The 16,122-nt window shown below is 37.8% G+C and overlaps 1 protein-coding gene across 1 annotated transcript; it reads right to left on the bottom strand.

Moving 5' to 3' along the window:
• Nucleotides 1-2,127: 2,127 nt before the first annotated feature.
• Nucleotides 2,128-6,089, bottom strand: LOC149473818 (gamma-crystallin 2). The gene is made up of 3 exons (XM_089671503.1): nucleotides 6,018-6,089; nucleotides 5,596-5,838; nucleotides 2,128-2,467 (listed from the first exon to the last, which is right to left on the bottom strand). Exons 1-3 carry the CDS (start codon nucleotides 6,024-6,026, stop codon nucleotides 2,192-2,194), a joined length of 528 nt encoding a protein of 175 aa, XP_089527629.1. The 5' UTR covers nucleotides 6,027-6,089; the 3' UTR covers nucleotides 2,128-2,191.
• Nucleotides 6,090-16,122: the final 10,033 nt, after the last annotated feature.

Genomic DNA, 16,122 nt, shown 5'->3' on the forward strand with positions numbered 1-16,122 from the left:
CATAGTCTTTTTTGGGTGTGGTTTGAGTGTGGGCAAGGACACAGGGGCCCCATGATCCCCTATTGCCCGGGGGCCCCATGAGTTGTCAGTCCGCCCCTGGTGCTACTTCATTCCATCAGTCAAGTCCACCTAAAAAATGTCAGTCAAAAGACTCCTTTACACTCTGCCTACAGTGATTGTTAAAGTGGTAGTAAACTCTTCTTGAATAATGTTACCTAAAGTTAAGCGTATAATAAAGCTTACCTGTAGGTAAAATCAATATCTCCTAAACATGAACCGCTTAGGAGATATTTGTCCTTTCTGATAGCCGGTGCATGCCGGTGCATACCCGTGCCCAGGGGCGGACTGACCATTTGGAAACTTGGGCACTGCCCGAGGGCCCGGGGTAAGTAGGGGGCCCCATGAGATGCCCCTGGTACCCTTTTCAAAGGATTTTTTGAGTTTGGGCAAGGACACAGGGGCCCCATGATCTCCTATTGCCCGGGGGCCCCATGAGTTATCAGTCCGCCCCTGCGGCCAGTGCCATTCCTTCAGAGCACTGTGCCGTGGCCCGGGACTCCCATGTGCATGTGTAGGAGTGACATCACTGCGGCTCAGCCGGCCAGAGCTTTCGAACCTAGAAGGAAGACCTGGTGAAGTTGGAAGCCCAGAAGAGCAATGGCAGAGCTCCACTGGAGGTCTTCATTTCAAGGTAAATCCTTCATAATGTGCTAGTATGCAACGCATACTAGCATATTAAGGTTGTACCTTATGGGGGGGTTTCTTTTTTTTATGCGGTTTACTACTGCTTTAAATGTAGTCAACTAAATAAATGCAGGGAAGTAAAGTGTTAATCTCCTCACCTGATTAGTGAACACTCACTGCATACTCTGGTGTCCTTTTATCATGCAGTGGTAAATGACAGCTGCTCAGTTCTCCGGCATTCTCATAGGAGAGAGTTCTCCTCTGAATGCCTTTTTTATGAAGCGGTGTAGATCACTTCTCCGAATGAAGAGAGAAGTGATCTACAAACGCTTTGAACGCTGGAAAATGGCTGCTTTTACTATAATCTCGCGAGATTACAGTAAGAGATCAGTCAAAGCCCGTTTACTAAGCAACAGTAATTTATCGCTGCTTCGTTTGCGGTTCTTCCGATTGTCCAGCTCTGAGCTGGAGAATCTGGAGGAAGAACACAGATCACCAGTGAAGGGCTGAGATCGCTCCTTCATACACTGGCCATCTGTGTGCTGAGATGATCAGTGGAGAACATTTTCTCCGCTGATCATCTCTGTTTCCTAAACCACTAATGATCGGAGATCAGCAATGATCCTCAGGATTGCCGCTGATCTCTGTTTCATAAAAGGACACCTCTGAGACTTTTATTGCCATCAGTCTACTGGTCTGACACTGACAACTGAAGATAGCAGCACTTGGGCAGGTAGCCTGTGACAGTGGGAGATCAGAAGATCAAGATACTGATGTCAGCCACAATAAATAGGGCTGCAGGGAAGTTCTGTTATCATGTGAGGAGATAAGATTTAACACTTTATTTCCCTGTATTTGTTCTTGGCTACTGTAGAAAAAGTGAAGGGAACTGCTGGAGCTTCAAGTGAGCCCTTGCCTCTACACAGAGACACTGCGCCCAGGGCAGATGCCCTTTCTGCCCATGCCTTGTACCGGCCCTGCTAAGCTGTCCATGTATATTTGTACGACACACAACTTTTCACCTGTAGTTTGTTATGAGAAGAGGGTGTGGATTTATAATAATATGGATATTACATATTAATGCCTATATTATTATTTGTTTAAACATTCCCCCCATTAGCTTATCTATCTGTCATAAATTAATGTTATTAAGGGGGATGAAAAAAAGGTGAAATTAGCAATTTTTAGCACAAATAAGTTATAAGGACGGTAAACAAAATAAATACCCTATCAAGACTATCTATCTTTATCTCTCATTCTCTTTTCTCTCTCTTTAATGTATATACGGTATATCTTTTATGCAGTTCCAATAACTCAACCTTTTCCTAATTTAAGGCAATCATTTAATATTAGTTAAGTGTAAAATGATTATCTTAATAAATATAATATTAATTATGCCACACTGTCAGGCAAGTGAGACAATGACACACACTGTGAACTTCGTCAGTTGCATATATTTATTTTATTATGTCAGGGAGAACACATTCTCCTGATCATTATCAGGAATTTAGCATGAATCCAAGACTCTTCGGAAAGAGCTTACTCTAGCATTCAGGGATCCCCAGTCGCTAAATCGCCTGTATTCTCCAGGTTTCAGGAAGTATTGCCTTCCACGATAGTTGGGCTGCTCATAGAAAATCCAATGACCTTCAAGAACGTTGCAAGAATTTATGTCATGGTATTTAAAGAGCTCAAATACGGATGGACAATCTTCCAAGACTTCCAGCATTTGGCCTCTAAATTCCTCTTTCTCATAGATCTTGATTTTGTGGGGACCTTTTTGCTAAAAAATACAAATGACAATAAAAATTAAATATGTGATACAGAGAAATGATGAACTTCATAGTAGTAATGAATCCCAAGTAACTGCAGCCAAATCTTGTTTAGCATATGTTGGATAGGGGGCGTTAGTTAACGAAATGTTATTCATCACTAGCTAGCTTTCTTTCCCGAAACAATGTTTAACCTTTTTATGGGAAATTCCTTTCACAGTGAACCTCAACTCAGAAGTAACTATTTAGGGAACATATTGGCTTGTGCCTAAGGAGTACCCTAACATGTAATGTTGCCTTGATTTCCTCCTGTAAAAAGAAGTGAACTTCCTGGTATGTTGCTGTGCTTAGAACTCAAACTATATATCTGCAGTGTGACATCATCTAAGATACTGCTGCCTGTGACTGCTCCCCTCAGGAGATCTGAAGTGAGATTTGGCGATGTCACTACTGTGCTGCTTGCTGGAGAGGAATCTGTACATCATGCATCTCCCTGCTTCTGTTTCATTCTGTAGATCTGTGTTTTGTGAACCTTTCCTGCTGTTTCTTGCATCACTCCACTGGTCATCAGATCACCAGTCAATAGGAGAGCAGCTCTAGACATAAGGAAGCAAAGTCCTGTTCCTCTGTTAAAATGGCCTCCTCCATGCCAGTGCAGAACAAGGTACGTAGTATAGTCGTAATGGCAAAAAGATCAGTTGTAGGAAGCCCATACACAATACTGCTGACTAGTCATTTGCCCTCATTCTGTCTATTTTGGCACACCTTCCACAGTACAAGTCCACATAACGAAACATTTAATCGTTTTTATTCAGTTTTATGACTCACTTTTTGCAAAGCATGTTCGACTTTCTAATAACAAACTGCCTGCATGTTTTTGCTATGCAGAATAACCTGACTAGTTAACAGTTTATTCTCACTAGCAATATATACAATTTTAATGTTTTATATGTGCAGTTCACATGATGAACATCATTAACAGGACACTATCATATGAGGTTAAGAAAGACTGCCATTGTTAACCTGTTAGTTTTCTCGCTGTCATTATGATACTTTGACTTCAATGCTGACCCAAAACAAGTATACAGATATTTCTGACACTCATTTACCGCATGCTTGTTCCATGTCAGTGGCTGAAAATACTTAAGGTAGACATAGCCAGGCATCTAGCATTTTCAGACGAAGGCCTTCAATGGCAGACTCCATAATATTCTCATACCAGAGTCACTTTAAAGAAAGCTTGTCATGAGAAAAGATGATGGCAGCCATTACTGACATATCCTTCTGCAAATGTTAGTCCCCTTGCTGTATCTATCTGTAGCACATTCTGAGTCACTGACCTGAAAGTGTGCAGATAGGAACTCCAACTTCTCTCTGACTTTCCTGAACTGCTTGCTTGTTTTGGGTCAGTCAGTTAGAACATATGATAGCCATAGGCAGTCAGAATCTACATTTCCAATGGCCAGCAATGTAGAACATGGTGGGTTTGCATATGGGTGGAACTTGGGGCCATTTTTTGGGAACATGTAAACACCCACACACATTTTGCTTAATGCTGTATATCTGCCCATCAATGATTGTGGGTGAATCGTAACCAGGTGCTGTTGCAATTGTACTCACACAGAAGGAAGCATGACACTTTTCCCTTTACAGAACACAACAAGGAGGAAACGCAACCAGGAGCCATTTCTCCAAAAGGAGAAAATAATGGTACTTGGTCAAGCAAATAGGAAGACACAGTAAACTGGAAGCACAAGGGACCTATTTTGGGTGATATACTAGCAAAATGGACTGCATATGAAAGAGCATTTTAGCACAATGGAAGGCAAATATTTGCTATTAGTATTATATTACCCCTGACTGGAGTTAAGCTTTAATCAATATATATAAATTATGATTTAAAAATATAATTATATACATTACAAACAATTATTTTCCTTTAAGATAGCTTTGCATTTCTAAGTCAAGAAAGTTTACCGATTCACCTAACATTTTAGGTCGTTAAAGATTCAATCCAACAAAACTGACATTTCAGTTGCAAACTCTTGAAGCTGAATCCTTCGCTGACTCAACTGGGTTGATATACTAAAGACAAATAAACTGTGTACCCTGCAAGTGCCGTTGCTCCAGAGCTTAGTAAAAGAAAACTTTGCTGACTTCCAGCATTCAATCACATGAAGCAAAAATGCTGTTTTTTGTTTCTCTTGCATGTGAATGGTTGTGTTTTGCAAAGTGAAGCTTCATTTACTAATGTCTGGAGCAAATGTCCTTGCAGCGTGCAACTGAACAAAGTCTTAAGTAAATCAACCCTTTTATTTTTTATGGCAAATCTAGCTACTTTATCACCCTGCAATATTTCCTGATTCTGACCTTCCACACATGGCACTGAAATGCTGAAGCAAGAGGACATTAATTTGAACTGATGGGTTCTTTTTTGTATGATAAATGGAATATATAACAGGAAATATTAGACACATATTTGTAGCAAGTGTATGGGTTTGGGAATAAAGTGCAAAGGTCTTGCATATACAAATCTAACATGTCAGTGGCTGTTTTACCTAAAAACTAAAATATCAGTGCAGTGATGAATGGTGAGACCCTTTAAAGGAAGCCTGTAGTGCCGTTGCTCACCTTAAAAATGCAAACTACCTGGCTGTTTCTGGCTTTAAAACTTTGAGACTAAGATTTGGATCAAGCCCACAGATTATAACAAGTCAATGTAAAATCAGAACTTTTAATCTGTTTCCAAGTCAGTGACTTATAAAGTATTGAAGGCGTTTAAGCTGAGTGACAGCCAGGGAGGTAGTTCATTTCAGAGATCTGTTATGGCACCATCGGTTCTCACTACAGGTTTCCTCTAAATCGACCACATTAGGTCTAACTTTTTTGTACAAGAAAAGAGAACCATTCAGAGCAAAATATTTTCAGCCCATTTGAGTTATGACTGTGAACTTTTGTTGTAAAGACAAGCTTAGAAATTAATTCTCCCTACTGTCTAAGGAGGTCAGAAAGCCATTCTTATATGATAGTTATGATGGTAACTTATAATTCCTTAGCATCCTTCATATACACTAAAGATACAGATGTTACACTGACCTATTATTCTGAGTTCTATATGTGCGAAAAACATCAGACTCACCTGTGGAATAACTTTACAAGACCTGATTGAGTCACTGAAGCCCATCCATTGCTGATAGTCAGGATACTCTCCCTTCTTTAGAAAATACTGGTGGCCCAGGAAGTTGGGGCGCTCATACAGCATCCAACATCCACTATCAACTCTGATGGAATTACAGCGACTGAAGTAAGAGTGGAGATCAGCACAGTCACCACTGCATTCATAGCAGCGGCCCTGGAAGTTCCTGTCCTCGTAGAAAATGATCTGCAATAGAATGTCACTTCCATGGTTATAAATGAACAATACTCTTGCAAAGAATTCTCAGCATGTAACTATTACTGTATTGCAAGCTACCAATTTAAAATATACTACAGTACATTACTGAAAATTATTTTATTATGACTATTATTTGAAATATAAATAGGCTAAAGCATTGTTTTTACCTTTCCCATTTTAGATGGACTGTGGATGCAGTTTCCCAGTACCTAGTGCAGAGTCTAGTAGCTCTTATATACATCGGAACCCATGCTTGATCTGCAGATTTCTAACAAAAGAGAACATTTTCTGTCCAGTAAGGGAAAATGTTCCAGGGCTCTATCTCGACTGTACTCAGGGGAACCTTTTGATGTCCAATATGCTTTTTAGGTGCTCTAATTTTGAACTGTATTGCTTGTGATCACTTTCTAGAGATTGTTGGACTATAGGGTTGATGTTGCTGATAAAAGCATATTTTAAGAAATGCCTTTATTTCATTATATTGGCCAGATTTCATTTTATGATTTTATATATATATATATATATATATATATAATATTTGTATATTAGTATGATATATATATATCTATATATAAAATAAATATATACCACAATTAAGATATTTTATTGGTTGATGTTTATAATATGTCTTCAGTGTCCAATATAATCCGTAACTATAAATCTCTATATTTTTATATCATCTGGATTGTGACAGAGATCAATGTGCAATATTTGTTTTTGGACTCTCATAAGACTTCTCTGAATAGTGAAAAAAATTCTTATTGGTATCCGAAACATTGGTACACTGGGGGAGATTTACTAAAACTGGTACACACAGAATCTGGAGCAATTGTGCATAGTAACCAATCAGCTTCCAGGTTTTATTGAAACTGAGCAAGCTGAAGTTAGAGGCTGATTGGTTACTATGCACAGTTGCTCCAGATTCTGGGTGCACTCATTTTAATAAATCTCCCCCACTGACTCTTTAAATGTTTACACAGACCTTAACACATACTTCCTTCCAATAATATGAAAAAACATAACCAAACAATAAACAGTTATGCAAATGTATGTCCATTACTCTATGAAAGAGTTTTCTTTTTTAAATCAACCCATATCCTTTTTTCAGTAGGTAGAGAAACTGGTTCCACATGAGCTAAGAATATTTTTATGCCCGGAGTTCAGCTTTAAACTTGTAAACATCTCATAAAAAATCTGTTTCAGTCAGTCCTCAAAGACCCACTTATTTCCATTTTGGGTATTACAGCATGTCAAAGATGCTTCTACCCTTCTTATAAAAGTCATGTGTTGCTGGTCTCTACATATGTCCGTCACCAGGAATAGTGGTTAGAATCAAAATCTGTATATGTAATGACACTGTTTAGTCTTCTTAGACTGCATGTTTTGGAAAATTTTAAATATCTAATGAAGAAAATTTTGAGCAGAACACTATATTTAATTGCTTGATGAATAAAAAGGTTCACTTTAAATTCAAATTATACTTTCCCTTTCGTAGCCATTAATTTCTTTTGACAGGTGGACTAAAGTGTCACAACTCACCAGAAGCCCTTTTTTTCATGTGACTTACACACTCAACTGCAGAGATGCTCTTTTACTCTTCAGAAAGAGGTGTACCATTAACTAAAAAGGGAATTAATCACCACTGTCTACTTAAATCTAAAAGCAAGTTAAACAGTTGATATACATAGACACACTAAAATCTTGTAATACACTAAAGGCTTGGTCACACTATTTGCAATGACTTGAATTTTTCTGCACTGCACAAACACAGGGCACTGCTAGGACACAAGGGGAAGATTTACTAAAACTGGAGCACTCAGAATCTGGTGCAGCTGTGCATAGTAGCCAATCAACTTCTAACTTCAGCTTCTTCAAAGAAAGCTTCGACAATATAACCTGGAAGCTGATTGGTTTCTATGCAAAGCTGCACCAGATTTTGCAGGCTCCAAATTTCCCCCCTAGAAAACAAGAACGTAGCAGTACAGTGTGAAAATAATGCAACATGTGAGCATTTTTCGGCATTGCTCTAGATGGCACTGCATGTCACAACACAGCAGTGCAGTGCACCATACTGCTGGGCAATGGCATGAATGATGTGTTACTACATGATACTTAAACTTGGAAAAAAAAGAAAGCCAGAACTGCACTAGTGTGAATGTAGCCTAAAATATACATGTATTAAATGCATTTTAATAAAAATAGTTTGGAAGCTTCTGAGGCATGCATTCTATATAAACAGAGGGCTGAATGTATAATTATGATTGTGGTAGTAGGAAGTTGTGCTTATGGAGTTGATTAACAAAAAAAAAAAATAATAATAATTTTAGTTTATTAAAGATCATTTTATGCTTCCTCCCGCTGCCAATGGAATATACTTAGTTTGCTCATGGACAGTAAATATAGTATTGTTTTGGGTGACCATAATAGTTTACACACCCCCCACACTGCACTCTTGGGTATAAGGTACAAGCTGCTCTTAACCAATGACCAGGATGACAACTTTACACCCACAAGACAACATTTGTGATAGTGAACAATGATGAATGGGTAAAAATGTCCAAACTCCATGAAATGATCTTCATTTTTCCCTCAAGCATGATCTGTATTAATTTTAAAGTATGTCTTTTTGGTAAACCCTTTTGGATATAAACTATTTAACTAATATAAGTAACCTGGCTTATTTATCCTAATTAAAGCCCCATGTATATACTGCATGTTGAAATACATTTTTATATATTACAGAATATATGAAAAATATTTTTAAAAATATATATTTTGTAAATATATTCTTCAGATTTTATTACGGTAACATATAAAAAAGTAATTTTAACATACATTTTTACATATATTTGTAAATGCAATCCAAAAATGTAGATTTGTATTTTTAAAGACATACTGTACAGTATATTTGAAAATGTATTTTTAAATATAGTTTTCATATATTTTGTAATAAAAATGCATTTCAACAGTATATATATATATTTATTGAAATATATTTATTGAAATATATTTTGAAATATTTTAAATATGGCCAAAATTATAGTATTTCAAATATATGTCAATATATTTGGGAAGAATATTTTAAAAATATATTTCAAATATATTTTTCTTCCATGTGAGGTATTAGAACAGCTGCCAAAATACCTGAACAGAAGCTGCATCTAATTGAATGCATGTGCTGTTAAGTTTTCAATATTTGAGAGGTTTTGGCATGCAGTAGTAGAAAGCTTAGGCACTTCTGGTGGTTTTGAACATTTCCATATCTTACTGAATGTACTAGCTCTATGGATTTGCATATCAGATGTCTTCTTTTGTTAAGCTCTTTTCTCTTTCTTGGGGGGGGGGGGTCAGATGAAGCGATAGCCAGCAGTGAGCGAAGGTCAGAGGGTGCTAATGGAGGCATAACCACAATACCTAAAGCCTGGGTGAGTGGGTTGGCAAAAAACAATTACAGCCACAGAACAACTAAGGAAGAAATAATATGTGCCCTTACAAAACTGAAAGGCATGTACACAAATGCCAGGAGCTTAGCTAACAAAATGGAAGAACTAGAGCTGCTGACACACGAGGAAGATTTTGAGTTTGTGGAAATATAAATGTGGTTTGACATCTCACATGACTGGCTAGCATCTATCTAGGGGTATTCCTTGTATTAGAGAGACCGAGAGGGAAGAAGAAGAGGAAGGTTTTTTTAGTACATTAATAATGATTTGCTAGTTAATGTGAGGGATGATATTGAAAATGGGGCAAGGGGGAGGTGCAATCCCTGTGGGAGGAGCTTCAAAGGGAGGAAACAAGTTGAAAAATAATCCCTCCCTCCCTGTAGTCTTTTGGGACACGTGACAGGTCCCAGAAGACTACAGGACCATTCACAAAGTGCAGCACTACTCGCGCATGCACAGTGGGTGCCCGGCTATGAAGCCTCAAGCTATCACAGTTGGGTGCCCACACTGAAGATGCCAGCCTCCTGCAATACAGGAAGGCTGGTGAAAGGAGCTGTGAGGGACACACCATGGGACCGAGGGACAGGTAAGTGGCTGTTTTTTAAAAGTCAGCAGCTACAATTTTTGTAGCTGCTGACTTTTATTTTTTGATAGGTCGAGTGGAACTCCGCTTTAAATGTCTTACAGATCTACATGTGCCAATTGGTGGATGCCCCTACTAGAAAGAATGCATTACTAGATCTAATCATTGCAAATAACACCGATCTGGTCGCAGATTACATTCAGCATAAACCATAAGAGGAAGAACAAGGGTAGTAAAAGAACATGAAATTTCAAAACTTTTCTAAACTACACTCAATACTACAAGATAATAAATGGGACCAAATCCTAGAAGGATTGAACACTGAGGAAAATGGGAGTACTTTAGGAACATTAAAGGTATTACCCAGTGCATACCAATGAGCCATATATATAAAGGAGTAAAAGATAAACCTGGGTGACTTATCTGTAACGTAAAAGATATATTAAAGAGAGAAAAAATGGCATTAAAAAAATATAAGACAGAAGGAACATTGCTGGCATTCCAACACTGCAAGGAATGCAATAAGAAGTGTAAGAGCACAATCAGGGCAGCTAAAATAGACTACAAGAGGCACATAGCGGAGGAGAGTAAAAAAATCCCCAAAAATGTTTTAAATATATTAACAGTGAAAGAGTGAGGTCAGAGCATATTGGCCCCATAAAAGATGATGAAGGGAAGTTGGTTACAAATGACTACAAGAAGGCAACTGTACTAAATGCATTCTTCTCCTTACTTTTTAAAAAGGAAAAGGAGGGGTTTAGTAATCAAACCTGCATCATTAGTAATGCATCACAGACTGTACCCTTGTGCTAACAGAAATCAGTGTCCAAAACAGACTTGAAAAGCTTAATGCAAATAAATCACCAGGACCAGATGATCTACACCTGAGAGTCTTCAAAGAACTCAGTCAGGTTATAGCCAGACCCCTATTGTTAATTTTTATGAGCAGCATACTGATCGGAATTGTACCTGCTGATTGATTCCAATATTTTAAAAAATGGTCAGAGATATATTCCTAATAACTACAGGCCACTCAGTCTAACATTGATAGCATGTAAACTATTGGAGGGATGATAAGGTACTATAACCAATAATTTGCTGATACAATCAGTATCATTAACAGTAATAAGCATGGAGTTACAAAAGGTTGTTCGTGTCAAACCAATCCATCGATATTCTACAAAGAAGTGAGTTCCCATCCTGATACAGGAAGGACTGTGGAAGTGGTGTACTTGAAGTTGGCAAAAGCATTCGATGCAGTCCCCCATAAATGCTTAACTTACAAACTAAAGTCTGTAGACATGGACCATAGGGTTTGTATGTGGATAGAAAACTAGTTACAGTGATATGTCCAAAGGGTGGTGATAAATAGCTTGTACCCAGACTGGCCTGGAGTGGTAAGTGGAGTACCTCAAGACTCTGTCATGGGACCAATTCTGTTTAATCAATTATATAGAGGCTGGCATAAATAGCTCAATCATAGTGTTTGCTGACAATACAAAGATAAGTAGGGAAATAACATCACCGCAGCATATAGAAATTTACAAACCTCAATAAAAGAAAGGGGTAGGCAGATGCATGGCAAATGAGGTTTATTGTTGAAAAACTGAAAGTAATGCACTTGGGGGCTAAAAATATGAACGCTCGCTAGGTTATGAATCTATAAATTTACTCGCTAGGGGAGAACCTCTGTGAAAATCAAGGATGAAAAAGACCTGGGGGTCCAAGTAGATGACAGTCTCAGCAATGGAATGCAATGCCAAGCTGCTGCAAGCAAAGCTAGCAGAATATTAGCATGCATAAAAAAGGTATTTACTTAAACGATAAAACTATAATCCTGCCTCTTTATAAAATTCTGGTTCAGCCACATCTGGTGTATGAAGTCAAGTTCTAGTCACCAGTCCTCAGGAAGGATCTGCTGGAACTGGAGAGAGTCCAGAGAAGGGCAACAAAACTAATAAAGGGACTGGAGGACCTCAGTTGTGAGGAACGACTACAAGCATTAAACATATTCTCCCTGGAGAAGGGATGCTTGAGAGGAGATATGAGATATGAGTTTCAAGGAGTATAAGAAGACATGGGCCACTTAATGAAATTTAAATTATCCTTATACTGCATAGGGGGTTTTTCAATGTCAGGGAGGTAAGAATGTGGAGCTCACTTCAGTGTCAGTGGGAAGTATTGATAGTTTAAAAAAACTCTTGGATGGGCTTCTTAGCGAACACAGTACACAGGGATATGATTGTTAACATGAAACACCCACACCCACAGGTTGAACTGGATGGACTGGTGTCTTTATTCAACCTTACCAACTATGTAACTATGTAATAAAAGTATTCAAGGGGATATTTATCAATCCTGTTGCAAGGCAAAGCAATGTTAACCAGGGGCAGTGAGAAGCATCATGAGACAGAATTATTACAAGATAACAGCCTGAGTCATAAATTCCTCTAAAGTTTGCACTTGTGACTGCATTACCCCTGGCCCTGGCCATTTCTTTATTATGCATCTGTGTAGAATGGAAATCACACTTGGCTGCCCAGGAATACAGACACACAGGTTCTTTCTGCGGCTCTCACACCAGCAGAAAGATCACTGTTGGTGTGAAAGCTGCATGTATTTTTGGCTTGCAATCAAGGTGACTGGCTGTTCATTAGAAGAACAGCTTTCAGGTCCTATCCATCTTTCAAGACTTTTTTGTAATCCTTCAGGATTACTATGTAATTGGATTGATGGTCTAGACTTCCCTCATATATTGCCTCTGTGTTTCCTGGCTAGGGTTGCCAGGTGTTTTCCCACCTGTTCCACCGTCTCCTTTCCCTCTCTGCAGTCACTCATTTTTTGGTGTCCACCAGGACATGAAATACCCCACAGTTTGGGTATTCTTTGTTCTGCACCCCTTGAACCCCTAAAAAAGATACTTTCCAAAACGTGTTAGGATAAAGCACCTCCGTATATGGTTTTGTTCATCTTGATACTTGTGAATCTGTAACTGATGCATGTTACTCAATATCTACCTTTAGACATTAAGGGAAGGTGCATGGGTTTTCTGAATTGTTGGTCATTAGTGCTGTTACATCTAGCAAATGTTTTCTTGGAGATGATATCCTGATTCTTTTAACATGATTATATAATAAAAATGTATGCTTTTATCAATGTTTTTGTGTAATTTTTCCTGAGGGTGAAGTTGTTAGCACCTAAAAAGTTCCATTTACTCCTTTTTTTAATTTGTTATTATGTCCATTTTGGGAATGTGGTGCTGAAGTATTCAATTGTACCTATTATTTGTTTTTGGACATCTGTCAAGCTGATTTTGCTCTAATTTCCCATGTCTCTGTAACAGGATGTGAAAGTCCCCTATTAAAACACTGACAGCAAAAAAAAAAATTGACAAGGGTTTTAACCATTCTGGCTGGAGATAAACTTTAAGTTGTATTCTGAAAAGCTCTTAATGCATCTATTTATATATCACTAGTTTGAAAACTTGCTGAGTAACATACTTAAAAGTTGGTATCTTTTCCAATTAAAATAAGAGTGGTATCAGTCTGTCTACATCTTATGACATTTCAATATAATATTTTAATATCAATATTTTGTAATATAGAGTATCAAAATACTATGACCTAAAACCCATTTTTATATTAAACTCTTTCAGAATCTTTAGTAGTCTATGGAAAATCTTTCTGTACAATATAGAATTTGGTCAGTTTAGTCCTGAAATGACAGCTATGTGAACTACACGGACAACTGCTGGCAGCGGTCCTTGCTCTGTAATAGGGCTGAACACACTAGCACTGTAATCTCTTGATAAAATGTGCTCATTATCATTATACTGTACATAAAGCAACAATAGGACAAACACTGACATGGCTTGCAATGCTGTTTTCAACTGAATGAAAAGTGTTGAATGCACACTAAAATAACTAGAATAAAACAATTTACTTAGGAGGCAATTGCTAGATAAATTGCTTTTATCTATCATTTAGTTGACATTGAAATATTTATCTCTATATTGTCAGGATGAAACATTTAATGTACTAGAGAATATTACAGTACTTCATATACGATTATATGTGACTTTCTGAAATACATTGATAAAGCAATAATGCCCTTTACTGTATATAAAGGTATTGCCATAAATAACTGAAGTATGTAACAGATTCAGACTATGGGAAGAATGTAGCAAGTAAAGAAGAAGAAAAGTGTAAAAATAATGGGCCTTACAATTTTTACATACAGCTTTGACCAATGTAACTAAGTACAGTATATGCCATACCTGGCTGATACCCCTGGAAGCTAGAAATCCCTGAAGTAGACACCTCTACTTCAGTAATCTCAATTTGCTTCGGGTTCTTGTGCCAAGTGGCTGCACTCCTGCTTATGGAACACAGGAGTAGGAGGTCGGCTGCTAGGCATGGGTGCCATTTATAGAATGTTTTGCATTTATTGAATGAATGCAAAGTGTTCTCTGAATGGACAAGGTAGAAAGGCAGAACAGTCATGTCAAGCTTTCCTCCTTGACCAATCACAAAACACTTTGCATTCGATCAGAAGCATTTTCCAAATGGTGCCCGTGCTGAGTGGTCAACCTCCTGTGTTCAGAATGCATTGGCTGGCCATTCAACACAGGACCCAGAAGCAAGTGGAGATCACAGAAGTAGCAGGGTCTGCTTTAGTGATTTACAGCTTCCAGGGGGATCAGCCAGGTATGGTATATACATACAGTAGTTACATTTGGCCAAGCTGAGAGAACAGAGATTGTACAATCAGACAGTAATGTGTGCAGTTAGTTTAAGATTTGGGTTTCTTTTCTCCCAGATTTAATTTTACCCAGATTAATGATGGCCATATAGATAATATTAAACAATTGACCATCTTAGGTGTAATTGATTTAAACAATTATCCAAAAATGTTTTAAATAATTATCTGCTCATTTGACTTATCAATGAAAAGAGATAAATATGGTTGAATTAGATCAATTATAAAAGAAATGTATCATTCATTAAATGATTGTTTATTGATCATTCTGTGAGAGACACAATTCTTTTAACAAAACTACTGTTTTATCAAAAGATCATATTGTTACATGCCTAACAAGTATAGGATCAAACATTTTATGCTAACTGAAAAAATAAATAATATTATTATGAAATGGTTATCATTTCAAGAAATACATTTTTCTGTAATTTTTTTGTCCTGACCAAAAATTAAAATGTTTACAAAACCAATATACATTCCCTATAAAGTAATAGATTTAGCTAATACAGGAAGTACGTTCTGGTTAGCCCATACCTGTGTGATAATAATAGAAATGTAAATGAGCTTGCATCAGAAAAAAAAAACATCTGTTTGATAATCGTTTTTTAGATGGTCATAGAATAGACATTGTAACAAACAAGTGTGGGATCAGTTTTATTTGCAGGGAACAATAGCAAATCACCAAGAAAATGCAGCTTGTGTGATCTATTCTTACACCTGAGATTAGATGACCATGGCATGTCTACATTGACACATGATACATGAACTGATCATCATTGCTGGAATGGTTGATCATCATATTTATTAGAGACTTTTACTGTATTTGCGTCTTCCTTTCTAGAAATGTAAATTTTAACACACAGCTAAAGAACTAGCGTTTAATACTTTGGTTTGGATTTAACCTTGAAGTTAACCATGTGCAGGAGGTGTTTGGCTTTGTAATACAGAGGGAGAGGATGTGGACTATTAGAAACACTGGAAGGTATGGAGGATTGTGGGTGGTATATTTCTTTACAGACTGAGCTGACTTGGTAGACTGAGCAAATAAACTACAGATCTCATATTCACTGGAGTTCTGAGCAGAGGAATAGAAAGAGTAGTTGTGTTTAACCTGGCTGAGGAGAAGGACCGTGGAGGATGTTCCATGTGTGTGCTTCAGGCAGCCAACAGACCACTCATCACCATACCTGAGACAGACAGCGACAGACATTTTGGGACATCAAATAGTGCCACAGATGCTGACAGAATCTGCTGCCTAATCAAGGGGAAGAATATCATAAACATTGGCTGGTTGAGATGCAACAGTCACCTGCTACCACAGTAGTTGGTGAGAGGCCATGGACTAAAGCCCACTACACTTTAACAAAGAGGATCAGTGTTGCCTGCAAGTATTACAGATCTAGTGCCTTTATCAGTGCTTGCGTAGACATGATCCTGAGCGCTCTAAAATAAGAGGTGGACCCTAATGAGTTGGCCAGCAAAAGAGAG

The sequence above is a fragment of the Staurois parvus genome, unplaced genomic scaffold (genome assembly GCF_062004578.1).
Source record: "Staurois parvus isolate SC_StPar_1 unplaced genomic scaffold, SC_StPar_1.0 ptg000011l, whole genome shotgun sequence".
NCBI lineage: Eukaryota > Metazoa > Chordata > Amphibia > Anura > Ranidae > Staurois > Staurois parvus.

Bases quoted from the DNA above. Each gene is read 5' to 3' on its own strand.
- LOC149473818 (XM_089671503.1), bottom strand. The intron at 2,468-5,595 runs GTGAGTCTGATG...TGTATTTTTTAG, and splicing joins CTTGTAAAGTTATTCCACAG to CAAAAAGGTCCCCACAAAAT.